A 14,153-nucleotide genomic window follows, 5' to 3' on the forward strand; every position below is an offset into this window, starting at 1 on the left:
TAACTTGCTGACCACAAACTTGCATGAAATGAAAAAAAAAGTCTAAAATTGACTGTATGCAAGTGAACACAATGGTTATATCAATGCAAGCCTAATTTCATTCTTGGCTACAGCTTTATTTTGGCATGAACTTTAAATAGAAAAAAAAAAAAATACTAAGCAAATTAGTTGAAGTTGAAATGTTCATTGCTAACACACTTATGGCAGATGCAATTGCTGGTAACTTTCACTTTGAGTACTCAAGCTTGTTACCATAAAAGCAATGCACATGAAATATTGCAGTGCTCCTGGTTAACCAGCATGCTTTGGGACTGGGTGAATTCTGACCTGATTTGGGTTAAATTACTCAGAGAGACTCAATTTGTTTGAAACAGGTTTGCAAATTAGTAAAAGCCCCAGAATTGTGTGTAATATCACACTGTTGAGCTATTTAGTCACATAAGTGTGGCCATGTTTAGCTTTACTTTTTACTACATCATGCAACAGTTGAAATCTCTGAAATCTAAAGAAGTGGGTTTTTGTTATTATAGCATGTTGGGTAAGACTGCATGCTTGCTATACATTTGCTAGGCTTTTGTACATATTTTTTTTTTGTTGTTGTTGCTTACAAAAAGTATTTGTCCTAACAGTATTACAGGTATACTGTGGTTTGAAAACAGCCTCTTTTCAAAGGTGAATAACAATATTTAGGCCATGAAAATACAAAGTCTTCAGAAATTATTTAAAAGAAGTTGTTATCTAAGCTGGAGATTTATCACTTTTTTTAGTTTGAGCGAATTGAACATGTGTTGCTCACCATAACCCCGTCACCTTTGAAAGTAACAAGTCAACCTTTCACTCCGCTGTGGTGATTATATAAATGTTTTCATTACAGCGTATGTGAGGGGTGTGAAAAGGTGTCTTTTATTTCTTTTTATCTATCAAAGCTTGTGTTTGTCAAGGAATCGATTGCAATGAATCACGAGCCCCAGTGATTTACAGAACGATTGCTCAATTGATTAACCTAATGAATCATATCATCCATCCAATTATCCATGAGACCCGCTCAACTATAGACCACTGAAGATCAATCAGCTGCAGCTGTGAAGGACAAGAGCGTTTGAAGGTGTGCAGATCTCTGGTTAACAAGACCAGAACTGGCAAACTATTGTTTCATATGCAAAGATTCAATACAAGACTTGTAGTGTTGTGAATATTCCAAGCTGTCCGGGCACTTTCCATTCACAAATATTAGATTTGTGAATGGAAGATTATACAAATTCATTCAAGGCACCATAATCTGAATTTTTGTAGCATTTAATTATTAAATAATTATTTAATTAAGCCCATATATAATATTAATGTTTTGTTAAAACAAATAAAAAATAAAATAAAATGACATATTCTGCCCCATGTAGTCCACATAAAATATTAATTAGCAGTATTAGTACTATTTTTAATTGTATTTTTTTCTAAAATGTTATTTATTTCTTAGTCTGATCTGAATTAGTACTGCTAATACAAATAATTCATATTATATAATATTTTATGTTTTCTTCTGTTTTCTAACATGTCTTGTTAAAAAAATATTTTTACCCAATAAGTCCACCTATAATATTAATTAGTTGTATTAAAAAATATATATATATATTCTGACCTATGAAGTCCATATATCATATTATTTAGTTGTATTAGTGATTTTTAAATAATTTTTCATGTTTTTTGTTTGTTTGTTTGTTTTGCTAATTTTATATTATGACTTAAGTCTATTTATACTATAATGTTAATTACTTGTATTAGTATTTTTGTTTAGCTTATTATCAGTATTATTATTTAAAATAATCATGTTTATGTGAATTATCCATGTATTAAAGGTGCTTAGTAATTAGTTTTATATGAACATGACTTTTTTTTTTTTTTTCATTAAAGCAGCAGTACGTAACTTTTGCCTCTCTATCGCCATCTAAGTGCATGTCTGCAGCCAGACCCTACTGAGTTACATGTGGAGTTATTTTTATGTGCTCTCTGTGCGGATGAATCTGCGTTCCCCAAAACAGAACGGATCTGTCACTGTACATTCACTCCACATAAGTCCTACTAGGCATATCCCTAAAAATGTCATCTAAACAACTAAGTAACATCTGCCACTTTTGTTCTGACCAAATAAATACATAACTGTTTTAAAATAAATTACATTACTGGCGTTTAGCTGTTAACGTCAGAATACAAAGCAGAAGCGCGCTCTCTAAGTATAGCAAAACTAGACAAAAATAAATAAATAAATCCTAAGTTATCTGAATCAAGTAAAAAAAAAAAAAAAGCTCTAATGATAGCTAGCTACTTGAGTCTGAAATGTCTTACCTGTTCATCATTTTTAAAGCCATCTCCCAGTCAAGCTCCATCACACTAAAAAAAAAAAAAAAAAAAGCTCTGTCACACTACAATCGACACGCAGCAACAAAGCGACACGATTCCATTCATTTCAATGGAGAGCTGGCGATTTCCGGCGACACGAGAGTCAGCCAGTGATAGTGACCATTATGTCTATGATAGTGACCGTTGGCGACCGGATGGGGCGTGTCCAGCGACGCTTCAAAGTTCAAGAATCCTTTGAGACCGACTTTCGGGAGCGACAGCCAATAGGATAGAAGACGGTAGAGCTCGTGTGATTGTTCTCCTCTCAGCCATAGATAAACATATGCAACGGAAGAAAGTATACTGATTCTCATTCATTTTTGCTTGTATGTATGGATTTAATTTAGATTTAGATCATATTTAGTCTTTTGCCTCCAAAATGTTTGTACTTAGCTGCAAGAAACCTGATTCGCTGTCAAGGCAACCAGTAGTGGGAACGCCCACTTGCGACCTCATCGCCAGCCCCTTCAGATCTCATGTTATAGTATGCATTTTTTTTTTATCTTATTTGCTCAATAACAAATCCTTACCAAAGGATTTGCTCAACTATTCTTTTTTTTTTTTCCAAACCCCTCCTTCTGCGGTGATTGGTCGATTTAATTTAAAGCAGAGTTTGTGAGCTCAGTGCTGCTTTGTATACAGCCGTTACACGGGAAACAGCTATTTTTAACGCTCCAAAAGCAGCACCTAGTGGCAAAGTATAAATTTGCATTTTCAATCAGACCAACGCGAAAATCCCCAGGTCTGCACGAGCAGCAAGTGGGCGGGCAATATGCTAATGTTTCATGTTGATGTCAACATGAAACTGCTTGGGATTCCTTTTAAAAACGACTGGTTTCAATGATTCAGAGGCGACTCTTTCTTTTAAGAGACAATAACTTTATACACGGTGCACTTTCAGATTTAAAACTGTGTAGGATATTTTCATTCACTTAGAGCTGTGTTACACACTGCATGAAAGGTCATTTTCAAAAATCCATAATAGGGGCACTTTAAAAGACATACTGATATTTACTCTCATTTTAGCACAAGCCTCTGTCACTTTCTTTTTTTGGCTGCAGACTCTCCGCACTGAGATGTTTCTTAGTTTTGACAACAACTTCCCCAGATGTTAACGATGATTGCCTTTTGGATTTATCGATTAAATAAGCCATCAAGAAGACAAGTGCAAAATTCTAAGCAACTAAGAACAAGTTACACCATGTCTACACCGCCGCGCCACAACAGCAAAGTCGACAAAGCGACCATTTGTGTCAGTATGTCATAAATAGAACACGGCATTAGTTTACTGTCTGGGATTTGTCGTGACGCGCCGCGCCGCATCCAGTGTAGACAACATGGCTGATTATAATGGATTCTATTGTATTTTGTTGCGCCGCTTGCGTCCGGTGTAGACACGGTGTAACAAACGCTCCACACATGCCATATAGTAGCTGGGCCTTCTTTCTGTTTACAGACGTGACGTAGCCATGCAAAGACGAATGACGTAAATTCCCACGAAATCGGACCCGACACCTCAAATTTTACACAATTATTTTAAGTTTACCATTGCAAATTGAGTTAATATAAGGAGACAGTTTTGAAAACTGACATCTGACGTATTATGTATTTGCTTAATAATAGATTTTTGTTCATTTTTAACAAAATAAATAAAAAATAATAATAATACATAGGCTACTGCATCTTTAAGTAAATGATGTTCCACATGGCAAATCATGCACGAGCACGAATAAGATTTTCATTAAATAGTGACTGTGTATGCATAGACAGACAACCTGCCATTTTCACATCTGCTTATGTTCTTTTAGGTCTTGGTCGTTCACTACGCTCATATTAGTGATTTCGGAATTTTAATGAGGTCAGTCTGGAGCTGTGAGAGTTGTTGTGTGATGTTATGAGAGAGTTGTGTCTACAGTAGGCTGAAGGAACAGCTGGTGTCGGGTGTCCGGGTGAGAGTTGCCTCCGATGGGCATGAAGATCACCATGGGTACCGACAGTTGGGCCTGCAAAAACAAAGATTATGCCATGGAGCCGGAATGTGAGGGCGGCGATATCACTGTCTGAAAGAAAAGAGGGAAGAAGAAAGGAAGAGACGAGATGAAGGTCTGTTGTGTTGCTGCAGTTGGCCATGTGTCATGGTGTTACTCATAAGACATTAGCAGCAGACAAAGTTGAGAGGACAGGAATTTACAAGCTGACTGGGGTTCGCTAACAGGGAATCAGTCCATGACACGATTACAAGAGGTTAAGTTGCCTAGCGTGGCTGCAGTTTTCAAACACTTATGTCCAGACCTGTGTGTTTAAATCTGGTGAAACATTTATGAAAAATATTTAACTACACACCTGAGGGAGTAGTTAATCAAACCTATGATTTGCTTTAATGGAAAACAAAATTAGATAGATATAAGGTCTGGGCCATTCTTTCCCAAGAAATGAAAGCAAAAAGCAAAAATAAATAAATAAATAAATAAATTAAAAAAAAATATATATATATATATATATATATATATATATATATAATAAATATACTTTAATCATTAACAAGCCTGATGCACTTCAGGAATCCTGAAGTGCCATATTTGAGTGTGTGTAAAATGCAAATGAGTCTAAAAGTTGTAAAAAAGTTGAATAATAGGAATAACAGAAATGTATTCCTTTTTTAAAATTTGACAGGCAGCAAAAATACATCCATTCATTTATATTTACACCTTTTCAATTCAAATCTGTTTCATTTTAGTAGTATGAAGAGGACAAAACATCTGATTTTCAAAAGCTGATTTATACCACCTTTGTAGGTGATTTAATATCCGATTAAAATTAAAATGTTATTAATTGTTCTCAATGTAAATGAAAATGATAGCATTTTTTTAAACGTACTAATTTAATTTCCTCATGTACGGTTTTACCTTCACAGCTGTTTTAGTCCTTTTGAAATTATACAAAAAATAAATAAATAAAAATTAGACAAAAATTAAACAAATTCATGTGTTTTTTCTTTTCTTTTATACTTTGTATTTTTCCACTGCTGTGTTTTATTTTATTTTTTTATTTTTTATTATTTTATTTTATTTTATTTTATTTTATTTTATTTTATTTTATTTTATTTTATTTTATTTTATTTTATTTTATTTTATTTTATTTTATTTTATTTTATTTTATTTTGAACTGAACTTGTTGCAGTGCATTATGGGACTCCACAGAAGAGAGCAATTTTGTATTAGAATACCAATAAACAGAACCTTTAAGCACATCGTTTTAGACACGTTTTATTGTTTAAAAAGCAAAATGTCATATCGTCATGGATCAATAACGTCATGCTTTGATCAAAATCGCTGTGACTGCAAAACTAATTGTCCTAATAATAATAATGACAACAGATGCTTTCTGCCTGCCTGCCTTGCCTAGTTTTGATTGCATGACCTCGTGACCTTTGCCTTTATTTGAGAGCACACGGGCCGCAGTAAATGAATGAGCGGCCGTCTCCACCAGACTGAGGTTATGAAGGATTATTGACTCAGGTTTTATAAATATTTAATGCTCACATTAAAAACTATGGCAGAGGATGGCCATTAGGCCACCGTAATAAAGAGGCTTTCTGTGTGATTGAGTGAGGTGAGGGCTGAGCAGGGGCCGATCAGGGGCCACTCTTTGATGAAGACGCAACAGAACACGGGTGGAAGGTTCTGTCCTTGCATTTATTTAATACTGGAAAAACACACGGCAGGACTGGACAGTACGGCAGCGTCGCGCTTCAGCTTGGCAGCTGCCCACCGTAATTGCTTCAGCGGACCCGACTTCATGTCTTTATGGCTGGTGATAGAGCGCGGAATAATTATTTTTAACTTCATAAAGCTTATAGTTGCATCGTTCCGCGCTGTATTCGAAGCAAAACATCGGACATTACCGAATTCCCATAACGCACACTGTAGGATCTGCATTTGCGGTACTTTCAGTGGCGTTGGAGGATGATAAATGCTCCTTCATACATTTATAATGTAACTGTGGTCATTTTTTGTTGTTTTATTTGGTTATACAAGATTGATATACTAGCAAAGAAACAGATGCTCATGTACAGCGTCGCAGCAGCCATCTCCAACAGCGGACGTTTGCCCGAATGGCAGGCGACCAAAAATCGATCCCTAATCTGATTGGGGGATGTTTTATTACCTCTGATAGAATTTAGATTTTCTCTGAAGCAATTTCTTCGGCGGATAAAAGAAGCTATTTAAGGGTAGAACAGGCGATTTCATTCTCTGGGCCCGTATAAAGACTATTGTCCAGTTTGTTCATTGTGCTAATTGTAGGAGACACCGATAGGCCCCGTGCAGTGTCCTCGGCAGGTAGACGCTCGAGTTATCTGGCTACAGATCACCCGGTCCAGGCAAATAGGCACAACAGATCACATTCAAATGCTGTTCTTTGGCATATTGACACTGCGGCTATCAGCCGGGCCTGTTATCTGACTGAAGCCCTGATCTATGCCAGCGGGCGGCAGCATAATAACCTGCGAATCAGTTATGCAGGGACTCTGCCTCCCCTTAATTGTCCACATTGTGAGTAAGAAAACACGCGGCGAGCGCCGTTGTCTTGATGAGAAATTGACATTTTCTGACCTGCTATCCGGAGGCACTCAGAAAGACAGATAAGAGACGTGGTTGTTTTAAAGCAGGGAGGTTATTCTTCTAGGACTGTGCAGATGAGTATGGATTGACGACCATGACTATGAACTATGAAGGGTTTCGCCACCTCTTTTAGACAAGTGATAACCTTGGCCGTTGAATGCATCGACTGATTGTTTGCAGTTAGTTAGAAAGTCGCCAGGTACCCTGTGACGGATTTCAGTGCGCTAAATTATGGTGGCGACACATTAACTGTTTAAAACGTTTACAATTTTGAATTGATTTTACCACGGTTTTGCACTATTTTTAACTAAAAAAGGCAAATATTGTTAAGACAAACATTGAATGTTGGCTTGAAAAGCTGCATTTATTTGATCAGTGTAGTTATAATGTGAAATATTGTTACAATTCAAAACAACTGTTTTCTATTTGAATATCTTTTGAAATATAATGTATTTCTGTGATGCAAAGCTGAATTTTCAGCATCATTACTCCAGTCTGCAGTGTCACATTATCCTTCAGAAATCATGCTGATTTGCTGCATTTAATATTAATATCAATGTTCAAATGGTTGTGCAGCTTAATATTATTGTATTTATAATGTTATAAATGTCTTAACTGTCACTTTTGATCACTTAAATATGTCCTTGCTGAATAAAAGTATAATTTCTTAAGGGTTGTTCTTAGGCACATAGCAAGTTGGCAAGAAAAACATGATAAAAGATGCCAGTAAATAAATTATTGCATTTATGAATATTAGACAAGTTGTAGTTTGTTTAATGTTCCTAAGCTATTAAAATGATAAAAGAGGTGAAGTTGGCACAAGAAATGAACTATGGGCAAAAAAATGCAAAACTTATCCTATTTACTTTCTTAATGCATGTTCTTTACTGTGAATGATTCATCAAAACACATTATTTGAAATGAAACAGTTTGTCTTTTTTTAATGTAATAACTTGACAAGCCTCTGAGAAGCTTATCCAAACATCTGACCACTTTTTACATTTCCTGACAGATAAACTCAAGTTTTTTTACTTGTTGAATATCCCTATTCTAAACTTGTAAATACAGTATGTCAGATTATTGACGTCAATGGACATGAGCATGTTGACTTTTTATAGAGAATTGAACCGATATCAGCTGTTTTACCAATTTGGTGGCAGTTTGCTCAAAAGCTTCCAAAACGGGTTGAAAAGGCCCATTTGACTGTTAAATCCAGTGTGTTTAAAAGAAGCCACGAATCCCAGCGCTAGCTGCTTTAGGTATCAGATCTGACTGGGCTCCTTTAGCCTGTAATTGCTCAACTTACATTTCAAACACTGGGCTCAACGAGGCATCCAGTTGAATCAGTTATGGAGCAGCTTCCTGATGAGACAGAGACAGTGAAGCTCAATTCTACAGTCAGCTCACTAATGACCTTCAACAAGGTTAGCACCGGCACTGTCCTCTGCGTTCACCCTCCGCGAGCGCTACGTCTAATGATGCATGCATGACTGACAAACCCCATGTGGTTCTGCAGGTTGTAATTCACATCATGTGTTGATGAAGAGGTGCACCTACTCCACTAATGATGTCTTGTTAAATGTTGATGGAGCCGAGACTTTTTCCATTTTGCAGTTGTCACAAGTCTGCGGTCTGGATGAATTGCAGAGAAATATCTCCCAGCTTCCTATCGAGCGAGGCCAAAACAGTGCACGTGGAGTGTCCGGCGCGAAATGGCAGTTGTTCTTCAGGGATCAATGCGTTGACCAGGAGGGCCTCCCTCCCCTGGAGACTGTCATTTCTTCTAGGAATTCACAGAAGTGGAAGATGAAAGCCTTGTGTCATCGGCTCACCCAAAAACACCCGGCCGTAAGAGTCTCAGCCAATGCCACATCAAGGCCAAGGCCGGAGAGAGACGGGCCGCCATCTTAGCAGGCTCTGCTTCATAACTGCGGCGATTTATACCGATCAGATGTGACAGCGCTCCAGGTTGACGTTTTTTCTTGTTAATTGTTGGCGTTTTTTCCGTCTCTGTCCTTGCCTTGTCGTTTATAATCAGCTAAATCAAGAAATCAAATGTTTGTGTCATTTTTCCACCAGTTAAAGTATTACATTTCAGCAATAAGGTACGAGAGGCTGTGCTAAAGTCTGTTGTTAGTTACAAAATTTGTGTTTTTAATATTTTTAATGTTGCTTTACCAAGCAGTTTCATGAAGTACCAACTTTCTGCCAGAAAATCATCCATGACATGCTAACTCTGACTTCAGATGGCATGAAGCCAGCCTAAAAGTTAATACATTTTAAATAAAGATTATGAATACAATTTTGTTTTTGTTTTTTTAGTTTTTTTTATGTTAGCATGACTGGAAATCCATATTGAGGATTTAGGAAAAAAAATATGCTTTGTACTATTTATTTATTTTTTTACAGCATATATAAGTGTAACAGAACTGCAAGTAGATAGATCTTAAAAATCACTAATAAAAAACAAAAATGATTTTAGTTTCATTTTGTAGATTGAATTGTTTGAAAAATTTACATTTGTAGATTTATTTGTAATTTTTTTTTTTTCTTTTTTTTTTCATATGTGCCCTGTTTTAAAATTCTGAATGCATGACTGTTTTCAGAGCGAGAAAAGACAAAAATAAGATTGCAGGGAGAAATTAGTCACAGACAAGAAATACTTTAATTAAATATTATGTAAAATGAACAACTTTGTACAATAAAATGTAGAAATGTGGCCATAAAACAACTCAAATAAAACCATACATGTTGCATTTGTTCTTACAGAGCTCGTGTTTAGTGAAATCTTCCGAGTATGGGTACTTAATTAGACTAAAAGACAAAACAAGATTGCAGAAATGATGAAATCCACAAATGCACTTCACGTAACCTTGAGTTTTTCTTACTTTCAGGGTGACCTCACCGGCTCCTCCACTTGGCCGAGCTTTGTTGAGCCATCACAAAGCAAATACATTGTACATTCATCATTTCTTTCCTTCTACAGCTGCCTTTGCTTCCTGCAGCTAAAGGAAACTTGTGTGCCGATTGCCAAGAGGAAACATCCGCTTTTGGATTGAAACAGAAAGAGTAGCACACTGCTGAACATTACAACATTTACAAAGCCCGAAGTGCAAAGAAAAAGAGCTCAAAATGAAAGCCTCGGATAGGGAAAAAAATCACTGCGTCTCATTTGTGGATTTTGGCACGACTCGGAAAATCAATATCATTGAGAGAGAAGAAGTGTAAGAAGGTGATATGATTCGGCTATGCTACGGTGTCATGAGTTACTTACAAAATGACATTTACAATATAGAACATCTTCATCTTTGTTGTCCATATATGATACAAAAACTAAGTTTTCATTTGTTTTCATTCCCTTTGAATGCTGTTTTACTTGAGGGAATAGGGTAAAATTAATGTTAAAAAAGACAAACTGACAAAATAGTCCAAAAAGATGAGGGGTCACAATAATTATTTTTTATTTTAGTAAAAAATGTTTGTGCTTTTTACACCATTGATCTGAATGGAATAATGAGATTCACTGTGGTGTACGTTTGTCATTAAAACAGCAGAAAGGTTCCTCTCAGGAGATTCACTGGAAAGCCTTTGACAGAGCTTTTTTTTTTCTGACATATTTTAATAAACATTAGCAACTGATGTATATTTCCATTGCAGATATTTTTTTCTTTGCTTTTTTTTTTTTTTTTTTCCTTCTTGATCCCTGTAAACATGGTTCAGTTATGTGGCAAAGTCATGGTGGCAGGTAAAAATGACTTTTTACATTCTACAAAAACAAAATTTACAACCACAATTGGATTTTTCCCCCCCCTGGGGCGGCTTGACATGCACTTTATCTACTAATATTATTACAGCCAGGTGACACAAACAATTTATTTGACTATACAACAAACAGTTTTCTTTCAAAAAAGTACTTTTTTAGATAACTTAAAAATTAATATAAAAATAAACAATGGATTTGACTGCTCCTCGAAATAGCAAATAAACAAACAAACAAACGAAAATGGACGGAAGGTCTGATGGCATAAAAAAAAAGTCTGAATTACAAATGAAATGCGCAGACGATACAATCTATCGGTACAAAACATCGAATGTAGGCGATGATTCTTGGCTAAACCTTCATCGTAATTTCGACCGTGGAAAACAATACACGTGAAATCAAAGAAAACGATGGAAAGCAATATACAAAATTTCAAAGATAAATACAATATTTATAATTGATATGTTACAAAAAATTCCCTTAGTGACCGCAAGTGTTTGTGTGAAAGTGTTGCAATGTATAAGACAATTTTACTCCTAACTGTAGGAATAAAACTCTGTACTAAATATTTAAGTGAATCTGGAAAATTCAAGACAAGTGTATAAATATTTAGCTACAACTTTGGCAAAATCACAAAAGTCTACAATTGTATAACCACATACAAAACACATTAGGGAGTAAGGAGCTAGAGGTATAAGGACAACTTTCTGGTACAAGAAACAGACTTCACAGTAGCCTAAGAATGCAATAGTATACAGTGCTAGCAAAAAGTTGAAAAACATTGCAGATCACACTTGCTTTACAGGAAGCTTTAGCAGTGGAAATATTTTCTTTTTTTTTCTTTTTTTGTCTTTTTTAACCAACAGACAGTAGCGCTCCATCTCTGTTAGTGTGCTTGTTGAAGGCAAGAGAAGAATTTTTGCAATATCAAAGTTACAACTTCTACCTACAATAAGTTACAAAGTTCATTTCTGCCGAACGAACTGAACGATAAGATCTCCTCTGCCGGTTCCTCGCACCGTTCGCTCTTCCTTGCCTTTCTTTTTGATTTATAAATCATATATCTTATATTATTTCCAGTTTATTGGCTCTGTATATATTGGCCCCCTTTTTATTACCACAATCAAAAAAAAAAAAAAAAAAGCAAAACGATAAACAAAAATAATAATAATAAAAAAGGAAAATGAATTCACATTATGAAGATGTGCAGCGGCAGCACATCGATGAAAGAGAAACATTCTTACACATTTTTTTTTTTATCAGTGTTTTCATCAAATGGCATATCCACAATGCTTCTTCCCACACATAGCAAGAACTAGACATAGCCAAGATTAAACCAGAAATGTTTATACAAAATAGGTACGTTTTGTTCTTTTTTTCCCCTTCGAGATCGTGAAAATATGACAAGAGATTCAGTCAATAAAATAAAACTGTTCATGACAAAGTCGCTTGCATGTCAATTTCGAATAAACTCTTTGAAACAAAGTGTCTTTTTCCTCTCAATAACAGAATTAGCTGCTGATTAACTTCATGACGAATGACGACTTTCGAGGAGGATCCTCCGCATAACGTACTACGCTTCGCCCCGGTGAGGAGACGGCTGCTTTACAAGGGGAGGGAGTGCAATTTACATGGGTGGGACCACCAGTCCGGACATAGCTGCAAGAGAAAGAGAAACAATTTTAGCACAGGGGGTCCCGAGACACCACGCGGAAGACAAAAAAGAACACAGCAGTAAGTATGTCACTCGCATTTCACAAAATACTCGACTCGAAAGGCGCTGGGGATGTTTGTAAAATGGAGGCTGTTGCTGTCGGGGGCCGACGGGGGAGGGTTGGGAGTGATTGAGTGAAATGTGCTTCACCGACAAGACGTGCTGGAAGGACTTCACTTTTTGAAAGAGGAGCTTTCTGACATTTTGAGGAGAAAGCATCCTGGCTCCCACATGTGTGATATTTCTCTTAGCGTTTTGTTAATGGCAAACAGTGGGCCAGACTCCCAGGAGAGGGTCCCTGCTGACAGCCGAGAAACAACACGGTCACTTCTGCTAACGTCACGTAGACCCGTGGTCTCCCCACCTCAGTCAGCAACCAGACACCCCTCGGCTTTGCCCAAATTGAAATCTTCGCCTCGCTCCCTCCTGCCATTACCGGAGCCGAGTGGATGCTGGAAAACCATTTGCATTCTTCTGTCAGCCTGTATTTCTCCCCCCCAGTCTCTCCTTATCATGACATCTAAAGAAGGCTGGACTAGGTGGTCGCACGCCCACCTCTCGGCCCGCCCGAACGTGGAGATTGATGCACTCGCTCATTTCCGCAATTAGGTGTCTAGTGAAGTGCCAGGGGAGGGCAAACGGGAGGAAAGCTCTTTTGCCGCTTTCAACTTATTTGTAGAGTCATGCTTGGAGTGCTTTTAAGTTTGCCAAGGCATCTGATGTTGTGGCATTCCTCATTAATTTCTGCAAACCACATATTAATAAGTAGATGCATGTAGCGGCATGAACTTTAATTTCTCAGTTCATTAGGTCTAACATTATTAATTTCGCTTGCACACGCTATGGCTAAAACATGTTTTCAAAGCAAACAACTGGGCCTTGACGGAGAGCAAATACGAGCGCACTAAACAGCCAGAGTAAGTCTTTAATTTGCTGAACGATGCCGCCCTGCCGAGAATACGGTGAGCTCCTTCCTCTTGCTCTTTCTTCTTATAATCACATTCAGCCTGGGTTATAATCACTTCTTCTGCCCTTAAGTTCCTCTCCGGCGATGTTATTCGACGTCGGATGAGCGAGCACGGCGAGGCGTTAACACTTCTGCCCTATCGGATCCGTCGTTTGCACTACTATTGTAGGAAACATGAATTTTTAACTCGAGGACGAGGGGCCACGTACCGCCAATGTAAAGAGAATAAGGAGACGTACGTCAAGCTCGGTTTGAATGCAAAAGAGCCGGTGAATCATGGAGCGGCAGCGTCGATTTCATTTGTGCGAGATGTTACCGAATTACAGCGCTCCCAGCCACTCGAGTACCAAACCTCACGAGACACTTAACTTTGCTCAATCATTAATGAAAGATAAATAAATCAATAAACACACCCACACATGCACATGCATTCTACATGCCCGCATGCATAATGCGTTCTTGCACTTATCCGACCACTCATCCGTCCATCCATCCGCCCATCCACGCGTAAATGCATAATTGATGCGGACGGGAGGCTGTGTTCGTTAAGCGGCGGAGGGGATGGCGGATGGGTGGCGTCTGGGTACCAGAGTGCAATAATGCGACCCAACAGGTGAGGCAACTGCGGGGCGTTCTAAAAGCAGGGAGTCGGCTCTCACCTTGAAGTCCATTGCCATTTGCACTGGTGCAAGAAGG

The 14,153-nt window shown here is 37.5% G+C and overlaps 1 protein-coding gene across 26 annotated transcripts in view; it reads right to left on the bottom strand.

Moving 5' to 3' along the window:
* Positions 1-10,460: 10,460 nt before the first annotated feature.
* ebf3a (EBF transcription factor 3a) overlaps positions 10,461-14,153 on the bottom strand; it is a 109,610-nt gene continuing 105,917 nt past the window's right edge. For 14 of the 26 annotated variants that reach the window (XM_058792905.1, XM_058792908.1, XM_058792906.1 and 11 more), the window contains one exon: positions 12,442-14,153. This exon is cut by the window's right edge. In XM_058792905.1, the coding sequence (XP_058648888.1) occupies positions 13,935-14,153 (219 nt within the window). In that variant the 3' untranslated portion in view covers positions 12,442-13,934. The other 12 variants (XM_058792916.1, XM_058792919.1, XM_058792918.1 and 9 more) reach the window with 2 other exon arrangements.

Source organism: Onychostoma macrolepis, chromosome 12 (genome assembly GCF_012432095.1).
Source record: "Onychostoma macrolepis isolate SWU-2019 chromosome 12, ASM1243209v1, whole genome shotgun sequence".
Taxonomy (NCBI): Eukaryota; Metazoa; Chordata; class Actinopteri; order Cypriniformes; family Cyprinidae; genus Onychostoma; species Onychostoma macrolepis.